Raw genomic sequence first — 16,904 nt, forward strand, 5'->3', positions numbered from 1 at the left:
GTTGAGATTGCAGTAACCAGCATACGAGACGACCTACCATCGTGGAGAACCTTGAGGGAGGCTTTTCTAGTAGGTAGTATAATTTTCAGATGACACATTCGACCTTATCATTAGTCTCCTACATTAACTCTTGATTGAGTTCAAACCTTACAAACAAATTCATAATTGCGAAAATACCACATTAAACGGCTGGTTCCTTACCGCATAAAACCACCCAAAATACTCCCCCAAATCAAAACGCAGTAACTACACTTAAACCCCGTTTACACTTACTGCCTTTTCAAAAGTACAGCATTGTACTGCTTTTAATTGGGGCTGAAATTGTGATTAATGCGATCAGATAAAACGGCAAGGCACGAAGGAAAAAAGGGTTCGCGTTTGAACCCACACATTAACCTAATTCGTTTTAATCACCCAAATTAATCATTTGTGACGACTTTTAAGTGAGTGGGCCCTAGGCTTATCCACAATGTGTATTTTTGGCATAGACTTCGTCATGTAGACTCCTCATTCTTCTTCTTACTCGCGTTATCCCGGCATTTTGCCACTGCTCGTGGGAGTATGGGGTCCGCTTGAAACTTATCCCAAGAATTGACGTAGGCACTAGTTTTTACGAAAGCGACTGCCATCTGACCTTCCAACCCAGATGGGAAACTAGGCCTAATTGGGATTAGTTCGGTTTCCTCACGATGTTTTCCTTCACCGAAATCAAATGATATTTTGTACCTACATAAGTTCCGAAAAACTCATTGGTACTAGCCGGGGTTTCGAAACCGTGACGTCCAGATTGAAAGTCGCACGCTCTTACCGCTAAGCCACCAAGGCTTATTACAAGACTACGTGTCTACAGTAGACTCCTCATTGTTAAAAGGAAAGTGGACGACCGATTCTATGTACAAACGTAGTCCTAATTTTTTTCCTCTCTGGACATTTGACATTTGGGTAAATATTTTATAAATATTAGGTGTTTATTAACTATAGCTATGCGCCTTCGTTAGATTTTTTGATATTTGTAAGAGTTAGGACCAAAAACATGTTCTATAATTACACATTTTTAAAAGCTCTTATAATAATAAAAAAATCAAACGAAGGGGCATAGGTGCAGTTGGTCTACATACATCAAATTGTGTCAAAATATTTTAAATTATGCTAATATCCAGAGAGGAAAATGAGGACTAAGCTCAGGCGGCGGATCGGAGAAGGGATTCCGGCACATCTCCTCTTATCCCCGCCTCAGTGGAAAGGCATTAATAACGATTTATGCGTGGTTTTTCACATGTTTTAAGTACTGCAGGCGTATTATGGATGGATAAAATAACTGTCACTTTTTAACACCCTGGGATAGAAAGTGACGCACACCGTTTTATCTTATCACACTGTCACGTAGACAAGAACGACCATCATATCCGTACTAATCCGAACTAGTGATCTGTGACAAGTATAATCCATGTTGTGTATTTTAGCTGTTGATTTATTCGCAGGCCTCGCGTCACGCGGAAAGTGAAAGCGTTACGCGACACATAATTTTTCACACGCCGGGCGAGTTTCAGCGCTTCGCTTACGACGTGGTAACGCCGCGGGACTTGTGGTAACGCCACGGAAATTGTGGTAACACTAACGGCGTTATTCATAAACGGCTGCTAACTTAATCAGTTGATGATTATCGTTTGTCCCTGTCTGTCGTTATGCCAGAGAGAGGGACAAACGACGATCATCAGCTGATTAACTTAGCAGACGTTTATAAATAATATATAGTTGAATATGTCAAAATTATAGTTGTGTCATCATCTTCCTCGTTTTCTATTTTGCCATGGCTCATTGGAGCCTGGGGTCCGATTGGCAACTATTCTCAAGAATTGGCGTAGATACTAGTTTTTTACAAAAGCGGCTGCCATCTGACCTTCCAATTCCAACCCAGATGGTAAACTAGGCCTTATTAGTCCGGTTTCTTCACGATGTTTTCCTTCACCGAAAAGCGTCTGGTAAATATCAAATGATATTTCGGACATAAGTTCTGAAAAACTTATTGGTACGAGCCGGGGTTTGAACCCGCGACCTCCGGATTGAAAGTCGCACACTCTTACCTCTCACCGCTGGGCCACCAGCTCTTAGGTATATAATTATACGAGTAGCTGTGTATGGTGCATAATAAATTGACAATATTATAACTAAGTATTATTTTTATTGTCAACAAAATGCAAAAAACCATAAAATAAAACAAATAGCTCGCCAAAACACACCCGGTCAATTCTAATCTAATTTAACAATTTGTAATAGTTTTGATACAAACTTGACGATCGCACGCACAATAATTTTCATTTCATTTCGCATGCACAAATCAGCGTGAGTGATATTCAAGGTTGTATCGAAATAAGATCAAAACCGTAACAAGTTTTAAGTCTGAACTTGGCTCCATGCAACTTACCAAATGCTTTCAGCGCCATCTACCATATTACACGAAATTTACCAAGTTTAACACGGAACTAAAATTTCCAAGTCTAAATCCTAACATGGGAAAAACTAATAATAGAACAAATTAACGGTAAACCCGTTTCCAGTCACGATGGAATCCAAACAAATAAATAAGTCGAATAATAATGCTTTATCGACGCCGTTGTTCACGGAATATGGAATTAAATAAAATATTTTGCAAGTATATTCGTAAATATTTTAAACGACATTCCGACGTAACAAAGCCAGAAATCACGAAAGGGAATAATGGTAACTGTTCACGAAACGATTGGTTAAATAGAATAGACTAGAGGATGCTTTTTTCAAAAACGCTTAAGTAATTTAAACTTAACTAATACACACTAACATAGATTAGTTACTTATAAAGTGAAATGGTCTCCACTCAGCTTCATGTCAAGGAACCTTCGAAGTCCCCGACGCTGGCCTTCCGTGAAAACCCTTCAGAGAGAGCGCAACTGCAAGCTATACAAATGAAATATAATTTTAATTAAATATAATTTTGTTAAATAAGTCTAATACTCGTATTAAAATTTAATTGTCTGAGACTTTAAGTGTACCTGAGGCAGTTGGTAAACGGTACGTCAAAAGCCGGCAGTGTGGTGGAGCCAATGAACGAATATGCTGGGTGGAGCGTGTACCGTCGCCTAAAACACAAAAAGCCGACGGCCGACGATACGCTAAGTTACTCTACCAATAAGAGCAGAGCTCTCAAGTTATGATGATGATGGTAGGTACATGTAGTAGTCTACACGTGAACAGCCGGCAGTGTGGCGGAGCGTGTACCGTCGCCTAAAACACAAAAAGCCGACGGCCGACGATACGCTAAGTTACTCTACCAATAAGAGCAGAGCTCTTAAGTTATGATGACGATGATGGTAGGTACATGTAGTATTTTGCACATGAACAGCCAGCAATGTGGTGGAGCATGTACCGTCGCCTAAAACACAAAAAGCCGACGGCCGACGATACGCTAAGTTACTCCACCAATAAGAACAGAGCTCTTAAGTTATGATGATGACGGTAGGTACAGGCAGTAGTCTGCACGTGAACAGCCGGCAGTGTGGCGGAGCGTGTACCGTCGCCTAAAACACAAAAAGCCAACGGCTGACGATACGCTAAGTTACTCCAGCAATAAGAGCAGAGCTCTTTAGTTATGATGATGATGATGATGGTAGGTACAGGCAGTAGTCTGCACGTGAACAGCCGGCAGTGTGGCGGAGCGTGTACCGTCGCCTAAAACACAAAAAGCCGACGGCCGACGATACGCTAAGTTACTCCACCAATAAGAGCAGAGCTCTTAAGTTATGATGACGATGATGGTAGGTACACGTGAACAGCCAGCAGTGTGGTGGTGCGTGTACCGACGCCTAAAACACAAAAAGCCGACGGTCGACGATACACTAAGTTACTCCACCAATAAGAGCAGAGCTCTTAAGTTATAATGATGATAGGTACATGTAGTAGTCTACACGTGAACAGCCGGCAGTGTGGCGGAGCGTGTACCGTCGCCTAGAACACAAAAAGCCGGCGGCCGGCGATATGCTAAGTGAACGACACGACGCCGATAGCATGCACTGTACTCACAAAACAATCATTTGAAAAAAAAAACAACGGGTTGCACTCAGGGAGTGCCGGCAGAAGTGAAAACTCAATGACTAGTGCAAAATGCACTATGCATAATTGAGGTTAACGCCATCTAGCGTTATTTCGTCGCATTACTTGAAACCCATAAGCATATCACTGTTAGTACTCGAGTTATATTACCAGTTAGAGCGAAACACTGGATGGCATTTAAATCAATAAAGAAAAACTCAATGACACATGTAACAGTTTTTCGATCAGGTCACGTGTCCGTCTTACGGTCACGTGATCGTCTTACGCTATCTCCAGTTTAACATTTTTTTCCCCACCTCAAAAAGTGCACAGCGCCGCTAAAGAAGATTTCACTTCAAAAAGGTTACTAGAGTTACCAAGATGTCTGCAACGAATTTGATAGCACACGCAGTGCAAGTGTTAGGTATTTTAAACGTCAAACTTCTATAGGTACAATTATGACGTATAAAATAACACTTGCACTGTGTGTGTGCTATCAAAATCGTTGCAGAATTTTCTTGGTCTAACTCTAACTATCTTTAAAGTAGACCTTTAGAAAACATAAGCCCAACGACAGGTTCTTTTTGCAAAAAAACTTCCTCCTCCTTCAAAGTTGGTAAAAAACTATATCTTTCCTGTATTTCAGTCGGTAGGTATGCCTACGATACAGGGAACAAGGTAGGTACAGCGAGGTACAGTGAACTGAAATAGCTGCTGATAGGACAAGCATTCAGAAAGGCTTTTACCTTAGTACAAATATAGGCTGTACATTAGAAAACACATAAGGACATAAGTACAGCAAGCTGTAAAAGTAATTATATTAAAAGTATATAAAGTGGGTATGGACATTTGCAGCTCGCTGTACAGTCAGCTGCAGAGATTGTATGCAGTAGGGTCAGTTTTATCTGCAGCTGACTGTACATGGGAGTCAAATCGGTAGCTCTTAATTAAGGTTCGCTCTGCTCTATCACTGGTATGGCATTCGTGCGTTTGATCCTTACTAAAAGCGACCATGTATTTTAACTTCGTAAAACCCAAGGTCCTACCTATAGTAGGTACTTATTCAGTTTGATGAAATTTAAATCATATCCAATTGGAACAGAGTTGCACTTGTTTTGTTTAGTTAAATTTTTATACAAAGCAAAATCAACTCTATTTCTTACAGTATAGGTTTAAATTGCATTGTCAAATTTTAGATTTTTCATTTGTTAAAGCTGAAAAGTGACATCTTCCTTATCCGAAAAATGACATTTCCCTTGGGATAAGAAAACTGCAAAGCATCAGGATAGACGTGATATTTTGCATAGATTAAGTTATACATCTATAGAAGGGAAAGTGACGAAGTTTCATCCCAGAAACTTACAGGGACGTTATGGAAAAAGAAAAATGCGCTATTAGGGCGGGAATAGATACTATGCAATATCTTTTTATAATTTCATGTGTCTGGAAAATTATAAAATTAGGTAAGTATATTTACCTACTTAAACACTATTTTATACTTAAAACAAAGTCGCTTAGATCTTTAAAACTCCGGATTTTGATATGGTTGTTTAATAGAAAGAGTGATTCAAGAGGAAGGTTTATGTATAATTTGTTAACCCGTGCGAAGCCGCGGCTGGTCGCTAGTAATTTATAAAACCATAGAGAAATTACAAACCTCTCACATGACCTCCCCTTAAGTGTAAGGCCTGAGTAGACGCTCGAGTTGGGCGTGCAGCGGGGCGGGGCGTGCGGCGTGCATATTAAACAAATCAAGCGTATAGGAGCGGCCTTAGTGCACGCTGCTCACATCACGCGTGAGCCCGACGCCACGCTGCACGCCCCGCCGAACGCTCCGCTCCGAGCGTCCACTCAGGCCTTAGTCTAAGCCTTACGTGCACGGATGATAAGGTAAAAGCTTTCCACCCTTTCTTTAAAGATATCAGGATGTGTATCACCGCACGCGCGGTTTATGCTCCCGTAAACCTTTTTAGTTTTTTTTCTTTTTCGCAAATGACTTTAGTGCGGTTATTCTTTTTAAGCTGGTCGCACACTTGCAGCAGAATATATTGCACGTATAGTTGGTCAAACCAAAAAAAAACTATACTCTTCCTTTTCTTTTGGGTGCTAGTACTAGTGTAAGACAAAGGTAGTATGATTCTCTCTGTCTATGTTTGAAATGAGACAGACTAACTATAAATATAACTGCTTTGCTTGACACTGCTCTAATAGATATGAAAACGTTATTTCTAGTAGCCAATAGGGTGTTATAATTACCGGAATTAAATTATACACACAAGAAACTTTGTAAAATTAAATTACTAGGTACTTTTTCTTCTACTTCTCAGCATATTTGCGTCCACTGCTGAACATATGCCTATTATGGATTTCCATGTTGTTCTGTATGTGGCGGTTCTATGCCAGGTCGGCTCTGCCGTCTTTCTAACTAGGTACCTGCAGAATTATAATTAACTATTAAAACAGAGAAATTAGAGCTTAATACTTGATCTATTTTCTTTGTAAACAATTTAGCAACGAAACTAGATTATATAATGTTACGTAAATGTTCATACGAAGTTTCATCTTATACCTTCAAAGGCTTCAAACGAGCAAATATCTGGGAAACCGAGCTTTGCTCGGAAAACATAAAAACTCAAAAATGAGCGTTTTCCCAGAGATAAGACCTAGCTAGATCGATTTGATGAAATTTGCTATATGGGGGTTTTCGGGAGCGAAAAATCGATCTAGCTAGGTTTTATCTCTGGGAAAATGCGATTTTTTGTGTTTTTATATGCTTTCAGAGCAAACCTCGGTCTCCCAGATATTTCGCTTTAAAATACAACGCAATAGCAAATAGCAACGTAACTGCGATTAGGTATATGGGAGCGGCTTTTGGCGGCGGTATAACACTTTTGCCTAACAACTCCCAGTCTATACTAGATCTCATTAGAGGCCCAATTGATATTGCTCTTCGAGCCATCTGCGTAAGTAACGACACATTTAGCCTGTTACGCCTCATGAGAACCTCAATTGAGTTGATGATTGTTTTATGACTGGCACATTGTTTGTATCTACAGTTTATGGGTTTTAGGGACGTAAACATCATTAGACAATATCGGTCAAACGACATACAGACAGACCATGTACATGTCGTTGACCTAGCGATGGCGAAGGTCTCCGTTTCAGCTTGGGCAAAAATGCCCAATGCATGAATGTTGAATGCATGTCCGGATGTTTTTCTTTACAGGTCACAATTTTCAACCGATTCTCGTGAAATTTTGTGAGCAGGTTTTTAATTATTTTTGAGCCATATATTATATTTATTCAGTTTTAAGTTATGCTCTTGAGTCTCACTAGTAATGACAATAAATTTTAATGACAGGGTACACATACATATTGATCAGTTACTTAAATAAAATATAGGGTCGCGTTCAGCTCGTTTCTTAAGCCTACACTCTTATTTTAATGCCTTTCATTATGTAACAGTCACATGATCTAATGGAGACTACAAAATTAATATGAAGACCTACCTAAAGCCTTTTAACAATAAACTTGTCAGAGATAATGATAGTGAAAACGACCGCATACAGCAGTTTAAACAAAACAATTGCAGAAAATCTCAGCTTAAACTGAGATAAACAGAAATAAAGATAACGATGCTGGTTCTGATTTAACTATATAATATTTTGTATCTTATTTTGATATGACCTTGAGTCGTAATTATGAGACATCTCGCGACGCGCAGCAATAAGTGCAAGTTGAATGTCTTAAGACATGACATAAACCCATAATTGTATTTGAGCGCTAATCAACGTGAGCCGCTATCGCTGAAGAACTCAGCGCTTGTGACTCCGCTCTGGACGACCAGCTAAGGCAAGCCAGTGGTAGGGGACCCTGAAACTTGCCGGGTGACAGAACCTCCCTAGGAGCACTCGGGTACGCGGGGCTTGGGGTCACTTTTCCCCAACAGCTCGCCACAAGCAGCCTTGCTTTCAATGCATTGGAAAAAAATGATTCAATTAATATTTATGAATTTTCGTAAAGTAACGCTTGATTCAGTAAATTATTACAGAATCAGCTTCATCGCTAATGTTACAGCAGCCGTAATACATATTATCTGGTTAAGATACGGCAGAATTATTGTTACTATCCGCGGAACGTGTTACATAATTGAACTTTACAATATCCCGAAGGCAAACTTCGCGAGCTCTGCCGCCGAATGGTAAAGTGCTGTAAGTGCTGTAACTAACGTTTTGTGTAGTTTTAGGGTACCGTTCGGATTTAGAATACATCAGCGTTATTGCTGCTGTATAATGTACCACAGCACTGCTGCCGATTGCATTGCGGCCGCAAAATTGACAAAAATCGGGGCACATTGCAAAAAAAAGTACATACTTAGTTTTAATTTGTTAACTATGTTGAAATCAATTGCAATATATATCTATCATTAAACACGTCGAATACATATAGGATGAATATAATGTTCAAATTTTAACGAGCATAACGGTAGAAACTTAATCCAAATGTTCTGTAAACGCTAAAGATGTCAAATAAAAAAACGTACGTTCTAGCCTCGTCAGTTGCGCCTAATACATAGAGCAAAAAAAAGCAAGTATATTCAACAAAATACAAAAAAGGGTACCTACCTATAAAAATAAAGGCATTATAAGATACAAAGCCAAGTTTAGGGTTAAAAATCAAAAACATTTTATGACTACTGCCGCGATAGATAATTCAACATGTTTCAGTTCATTTTCCCAATCCAAGTTTTTCTGCCTTACGGCGTTCTACCATTCGGCGGCAGCGCAGCACTGCAAGCAGCCGTGGATAAAAGTTGCACTGGACATGTTTTCCTTTCCAACAAAACTTCGGTTTTCCAGCGCATTGTTTTCTTTGATTGCGCTTCGCGTAAATAGTGGTTAATGTTACCTATATTATAATTGTTACGTTGTTTGTTTGTTCCTTTTTGTTTTCATTAAATTCTGGTACCTATTCCAGGTTTAATATTCAATACCCAAGCAAGACCCGACAACATTACCATCTTCACCACTTAGATGGTTGGCAGTCCTCAACTGTGCGTTTCTCCAGAAACTTTCTGCCTCGCACAGCCAAACTGTGGAATGAACTGTCGCCTGCGGTATTTCCGGACCTATACGACCTTCAAACCTTCAAGAAAAGAGCGTACTCCCATCTTAAAGGCCGGCAACGCGCTTGCAACCCTTCTGGTGTTGCGGGTGTCCATGGGCGGCGGTAATCGCTTACCATCAGGTGATCCGTCTGCTCATTTGCCTCCTATATCATAAAAAAAGACCAAAAAATTTCGAAACTTTTAAGATTTTATTTTAAAAAGCCATGGGCTTTTGGCTTTTTTAAATTATGTTTCAACTCGGCGACTTCCTCTTTGTAAAATGATGATAATGAACCTGTCGAATCCCACGATATGACGTCACCCAGCGGCGTAGCTACCTAGGGGCTAGGCGGGGCAGTGCCCCGGGGCCCTCAAGCTCAGGGGGCCCTCGAATCATTACCAGAAATCTCGATCGAACTGAACTTTTGGAAATTTCTCCCATTTTCAGAATAAATATGACAGGTTGCAACCCCACTTTAATCATGGCAACTCAGTTGAGAGAAATTCAAAAGTTATGCCTAGGGAATTCCCCTAAATTCTTTCTGTAGGTTGGCAGTGTTGTCAATTTGACGGATAGTGATATGTGCGTTTTATTATCCATCGATGTGCGTTTTATTGTGAATTCGAGTTAAGGCCATAACACACTATCGCACCGCACCAAGGTCATTGTGCGACGCACCGATAAGAGCGAGAAAGAGATATCGCTTTCTCGCTCTTACTTATGGGTGCGTCGCACAATGACCTTGGTGCGGTGCGATAGTCTGTTACCACTATTAAGATTTTTTTTTCGAGAACGGTTAAAAAATTAATTCTGTATCAGGAGTAACCCCGGCTACACACGTAACGATAAATGGTAGCTTTAAAACTGTGCAGTCCTAACTGCGCAGTTTTATCAGCCGTGTGTATGACAAATCGTTGTCGATTATCGTAACGATTTGTCATACACACGGCAGATAAAACTGCGCAGTTCGGACTGCACAGTTTTATCGCTACGATTTATCGTTACGTATGTAGCCGGCATTAGTAAGCTAATGTCAATAAACTTTTTTGTACTGGTCAATATAGTGGTTCAATTTTATTTGATTTTACCACTCATATCTTGGAGGATATAAACGGAGACGCCATGTCTAAAATTTTCGGTACAAAATAGTCTGCCGTTTTTTGCGGGGGAGGGGCACATCAAATGTATAGGTACTACGTCATGTCAGATAAAAGTCAGTCCATACATATGGTTGACATGAGGTTGACCATTGGCCGCCTATTTTCGACAGAGGGGTACGCCTGTTAATGGCGGCTCCATTGTTAATTACTCCGAGACTCATATTGATGTCCGTTAAGTCAATAAATCGTGTCAAATCTATAGATTTCGGCTACAGCTCATTGTATTATTGTATAACGCGAAATATCGTGAAAAAATGTAAGTCAGTCAGTGGCTGCAGTTGGTACATTGATTCAGGTCCGCGGGCAGGAGATCGTTCATGGTCTTCACCGTTAAATGTGGTAACACTAACGGTGATAAATTTTTTTTCCGGGGATTCCCCAACGACACTTGTAGCGTATGATTGTGTTTCTCTTTCCTTTTATTTTACTTTTAACGTCGTCAGTGAACAGTGAGTACCTACCTACTCGAGCACAATCTAACATTGTATTGTTTAATTAAATTAGAAAACTAAAATTATGGATAAAAATAAGAAACCCAGTGGTGCATTTAAACGCAAACAACGCCAAGAAAGAGAAGATAGTAAACAAAAATTGCCCAAAATTGACAAGTTTTTTAGTCAGCCTTCTGCAAGTACATCTGGCCAAAATATTTCTATTGATAGTGACTCAAATAATGTGGTAACTGCAGTGTTGGTTGAGAAGCCTACTGAAGAAAATTCGACAATTATTGCAGTTGGAGATACCTCCGCCGCCGATCATGTGAACGTGGATGATGTTTGCATGACACACATAAGAGCGGAGGGTTTGGAGGAACCACAGACCTCTACATTTTTCGAAAATGTGTACGACAAATCTTCTTATGACTTGGGAAACTTCACGAACAAAATATTAAGTGATAACGAAAAACGTCAAATTATTGATATGGGGCCTTTACAGCCTTCAGGACCTTTTCCAACAGACATCAACCAGAACAATAGGTGTTTTTCAAAATCGTACTACGTTTCATGTTCTAAATATGGGCCAGTTAATCGTTTTTGGTTGTGTTATTCCAAAATACTAGACGCTGCCTATTGTCAACCCTGCTGGTTATTTGCTTCACAAAGGAATAATGTTTGGTGTACGGGAATTCGAGATTGGAAGCATTTATCAGAAAGAATTAAACAACACAGTTGTTCGAGTGGCCATTCAGAAGCATGTGCTGTGTATGAATTTTGGAAAAAAAATGATACTAATACTATCGACAAGGAACTTGAAAATGAAATTCGCAAAGAAGCATCATTTTGGAGAATGGTTCTTCAAAGGTTATTCGATATCATACTTACCCTAGCAAAGGGTTCTTTGGCTTTGAGAGGACATCAAGAAGACTTAAGTCAGGAAGGATACCACGGAAATTTTCTATCCGTTGTAGAGCTTGTCGCCCGATATGATCACATTTTGCGGCAAGTATTGGATATGCCCAAAGGTAATAATAATTATTTCTAAGTTTTTTTATCGTTTTATTTTGTTTATAATAATTAACTGTTTATCAGGACTTTTTTGAAATTGTGTTTTTTTATGTTTTTAGGATCTACAAGATATCTGAGTGCAACAATTCAAAATGAAATGATTGAGACCTTGGGGACCAAACTCGAAACCCATCTACTAGAACAAATTAGAGCGTCACCGTTTTTTGCCATCATAATGGATACGACACAGGACGTATCGAAGGTAGATCAGCTAAGCATTGTTGTGAGGTATGCAGTAATAACCAGATCGGAAAATGGACAGCCAATTGATATAGAAGTAAAAGAAGTGTTTCTAGGCTTTTATGCAGCCATCAAACATGGCGCAGTAGATTTAGTCAACCAAGTGACAACATTATTTATCGACAAAAATATTGATTTAAAAAAATGTGTGGGGCAAGGCTATGATGGAGCCAGTGTGATGAGTGGTGTGTATAATGGTGTACAAAAACATATTAAGGATATCCAGCCTAACGCAGAGTACGTACATTGTGCCACTCATAATTTAAATTTGGTGATAAATGATGCCGTTAGAAGTTGTGTGGGAATACAGATTTTTTTCGCAACGTTGCAAGATTTGTATAACTTTTTCGGAAACAGCATCAAACGTTGGGATCTACTGTCAAAATTCACTGGTGAATCGGACACCACTCTAAAAAAACTAAATCCGACTAGATGGTCCAGTAGGGTCAATACGATATCTGCAATAAAACTTCGTTATTTTGATATTATCAAAGCATTATCAGAAATAGTTCTAAAGAGCCCTAATAAAGATGAGCGTAGTGAAGCAGAGAGTATTAAAACAAAAATGCTAAATTTCGAGTTCGTGTTGCTTTGCGAATTCATGCACAGTGTATTGAACGACATCAATTATGCATCCAAAACTTTACAAAAATGCGACATTAATTTGGGCGAGGCGAGTAAAGTTTTAGCAGAGACCAAAGCAAAGTTGCAAATTTATAGAAATGATTTCGAATTATTCAAGTGCAAAGCCAGTGAAACTGCAAGAAAATATGGTATTGATACCCATTTTCAAGAAAAAAGGCAAAGAAAAGTTAAAAAACATTTTGATGAATTAGCTGCTGATCACCGATTTCCAAACCGAGAAAAAATATTTGAAATTGAGATTTTCAATAATGTACTAGACACAGTAATATCTCAATTAGATACACGTTTTATTGGTATGAGTGCAGTCTGTCATATATTCGATTTTCTAACACCAACTATTTTATTACATGTTGATGAAGCAACTTTATTACAAAAGTGTGACGAATTCCAAAGAAAATATTCAGATATAATAGGCCCTAGTTTTTCACTTCAATTTATTAATATTTACCACCTAGTTTTACCTCAACTAACTCAAGCATGGACTGTTCACCAATTATGTAAGGAAATAATGAGCAAATATGGAGTGCTAGAATGCGACCTAACAGAAGTATTTACAGCAATGTTATTATTCTTTACAATTCCTGTCACTTCTGCAGCAGCTGAAAGGTCATTTAGCAAATTAAAAATAATAAAAAATTATTTAAGAAATAATATGGGCCAAACTCGACTCCGACATTTATCGCTAATAGCAATTGAAAACAAAACCGCATCAAGCCTGGATTTAAACGAAGTCATTGATACTTTTGCGAAAACTAAAGCTAGGAAAAAATTGTAAATATAATTGTTATTTAGTCAGTTGTTAGGCCCGACCATTATATAATAAACCCTTGAATCTTCTCTATTTCGTTTTATTAGCCAAACCAAACCTACACCCAGTATTAATTGTAATTTATGTTGTTACTGTTTAATACTATTATTACCTGCCCTGCAGTGCACAAAAAAGAAAGCTCTTTTTTGTGCACTGCAGGGCAGGGCAGGGCAAGGCAGGGCAAGTAGCTTAGCATTTTTGAAGTATTTGTATATTTCATATTTTTATTTGATAAAACTTAATCAGTTTACATAGCAGTGGGGCCCCATTTTTTTATTTGCCCCAGGGCCCTTGGCTACCTAGCTACGCTACTGCGTCACCCATAAGCGTTCTGGCTCATATTTGAGCCACTGGGAGCTGACAGATTAATATAAACTATCCTATGTCGTTTTCCGGGCATCTGACCTAATAATATAATACCTACTCACTCCTCAGACTATCTCCATAGGTACAAAATGTTATTATTTAAATTATATCGGTTCAGTGCAGCGGTTTAAGTGCGAAGAGATTCCCAAAATTTTCATTTCCATTCCGTTACAATTTTTCATTGACATTATAATTTTTTATTTATATTTTATTTATAATGATTAATGAAGGAACGAAACATAAGTAATTTATGTACCTATGGAATTTTTTTTTTTTTCGTCCTTGCATCACCCCGCCCATAACTCACCTTCCGTGTCTCTTCACATTACATTTAATTAAAACTACTGCTGAGTTTTATGTGCTCCTGGTACCGTCGACTTTAAACGTACGCATTTTCCACCTTATTACAATAGAAATAAAGTCGAAAATAACATCTTTTTACAGGAAAACTAAAATACCGTGTCTATACGTTTGTAACATACGGCGTTTTTGGATAAAAGTCCACTGAAGCTTCCAGATTCAAAATGCACTTTTTTTAAATCGACCTAATTAGTTGGTCATAAATGAGGTACTTAGTATGGTGATTGGAGGTTTTATGATGTGGGGGAACAACAGGAGACCCCAACCAGTGGGATGTTCTACTGAGTTATAAAAAAGTAGAGGAGGGTGACATTATCGCTTATTATAAAATAAAAAAAATATGCGCTGCTTGCATGCTTTATTTTTCATTATTTTATACCTATGTGTTATAAAGCCTCCGAAAAATAATATCATGTATAATCTTGTCAGAAAATAATACCTACTTCTATTCCTCTTTGTAGGTGTTCGCTGCTCATTAACTTAAAAACGAAAGAAAATAAATGTATTATTATAATTAAAATATGCCTGCTGAAATCACTAATTAAGATGCCAAATCTGAAAGAAATAGAAAACACCGTATTCAAGGAGGTACGAGTATGTAAACGTAACTTTCCGAAAAAACCTTAGCAGTCACCATTTTGTAACATTTTACTAAAATTTATTACAATCGGAAGTATATATTGTATCAAAAAGCCATTACTGGAAAGCTTTTCCTCAAATAGAGATAAAAAATAATTTACGACCTTGAAAATTGACCACAAAAACGCATAACGTCCGTTTATGCCAGCTGAGTTTATTATTATTTGCCGGTGGCACGACAACTATAAAATGGGCCGATAAGTTAGCACCATGGAGGGTAGATTAATTGGTAAGCTAAAAAAACTCTATTTTGCTGGCAATTTTATTTCGTTAGATTTTGATAAAATTTCGTTAGATTTCGTTAGATTTTGACAAAAAAAAACAACAGGTTGCACTCCGGGAGTGCTGGCAGAAGTGAAAACTCAATCACTATTGCAAAATGTCAGCAGCATTATGTATAATTGAGGTTAACGCCATCGCCATAGCGTTATTTAGTCGCATTACTTGAAACCCCTAAGCACATCACTGTTAGTACTCGAGTTATATTAATAACAGTTAGAGCGAAACTCACTAGATGGCATTTAAATCAATAAAGAAAAACTCAATGACATTGAAGTAACAGTTTTTCGATCAGGTCACGTGTCCGTCTTACGTCTTACGGTCACGTGACACCTCTCGCGAGTTTAACATTTTTTCCCCATCACAAAAAGTGCACAGCGCCGCTAAAGAAGTTTTCACTTCAAAAAACGTACCTATATACCTAATTTTCCATTTGAAGCAACATAGGATAAAAAATTTTATCTATCATCTTCATCATCCCACCAAAAAATGTCGAAGAATTCGAAAATGCCGTTCGAGTTCGGTCTCGAGCACTGAAAACAAAATAACAACTATCAATTTTTGTTTATAGGTCACCATAATTATTCATAAGTAAAAATGAAAAAAATCAATAAATACGAACGAATTGCCTTAACTATGATTGTGCAAATAGGTACAAGAACAGAATTGTTTTTAATCTGCAGTTCAAATCTATGAGAACGAGTACAATCACTAAAGTGTCAACTAATATTAAATACTTACCTATTTCATTTTATAAAGTGCCAAGACTTGTTTCTTGTTAAGAAATCTAGCTTCGTGCTGAATCTAGATAACATACAATTTACACCCGTTCATTGCCCATTTACTAAAAGCATTTCGGTTGGTGCATAAAATATTCAAATGCTTATTCTTTGAGAATTATGGGTGATATTTTGTCATTTATCACGGTCACAATGCATTAATTATTTGTATCTGATCTTGCGATTAAATGATTCCTTCAAAAATAGGGTTTTCAGGTATAAAAGGGTCAGCAACGCGTTTTTGCCACCCAAAAGATGACGTTCAGATGGCAACTACCGCTGCATTACCGTGGCAACATTACTGCTGCGACCTTGACGCAGTACTGTACCTGTCGATTGATTACCTGGGTGATAAAATGAGTGACGGATCGAACGTCATATTTGGCAATAATGCGGCGGCGAAAGTCACTCATTTTATAAATGATATTGACATTTACAGCGGTGATGCCGCCTGCAATGACGCAACAGTTGCAGCCGCAGTCGACACCCGAATATTACCTATAGACTCTGTGCGGAAAGAGAAGAGTCGTGGAATGTATGGGGCTCAATACATTCTACGACTCTTCTCTTTCCGAACAGACTCTAGAGTTAGTGCTAGCGTTCATAGACTAAGGTAACCCCTAACCCACATGATATAATAAATTAGCCGGCAAAAGACAGGTCATAAATTGACATTGTATTAACCGTCCTTGGTTAAATAAGACAACATCCTTTTAAAAGCAGTGCTTTGTATTTTCATTATTCTGATACATTGATTTTCCCTTCAATATGCCCCGTATCGCCTCTTGAGTTCAGCCCCGATCGTCTAATGGCCGCCTGCGCACCCTACCGCCATTTTGTGGTAATAAATCAGCTACTACCCTTTTAATATTACAATTTGAATTAACGAGTTTTAGGAGGATGCTAACAGTCGGCCATTCTGCAATCGGAATGTCCTCATTCCGATATGT

At 38.5% G+C, this 16,904-nt stretch overlaps 1 protein-coding gene and 1 long non-coding RNA gene across 2 annotated transcripts in view; one reads left to right on the forward strand and one right to left on the reverse strand.

Annotated features, from left to right (window-relative positions):
* LOC134651505 (uncharacterized) overlaps positions 1-9,356 on the reverse strand; it is a 310,205-nt gene extending 300,849 nt beyond the window's left edge. Inside the window, exon 1 of the long non-coding RNA XR_010097111.1 lies at positions 9,211-9,356. This is a non-coding gene — a long non-coding RNA (uncharacterized LOC134651505). The remainder of the gene's footprint in view (positions 1-9,210) is intronic.
* Positions 1,310-12,185, forward strand: LOC134651401 (uncharacterized). The gene is made up of 2 exons (XM_063506501.1): positions 1,310-1,378; positions 10,278-12,185. Exon 2 carries the CDS (start codon positions 10,850-10,852, stop codon positions 11,813-11,815), a length of 966 nt encoding a protein of 321 aa, XP_063362571.1. The 5' UTR covers positions 1,310-1,378; positions 10,278-10,849; the 3' UTR covers positions 11,816-12,185.
* Positions 12,186-16,904: the final 4,719 nt, after the last annotated feature.

The sequence above is a fragment of the Cydia amplana genome, chromosome 10, assembly GCF_948474715.1.
Source record: "Cydia amplana chromosome 10, ilCydAmpl1.1, whole genome shotgun sequence".
NCBI lineage: Eukaryota > Metazoa > Arthropoda > Insecta > Lepidoptera > Tortricidae > Cydia > Cydia amplana.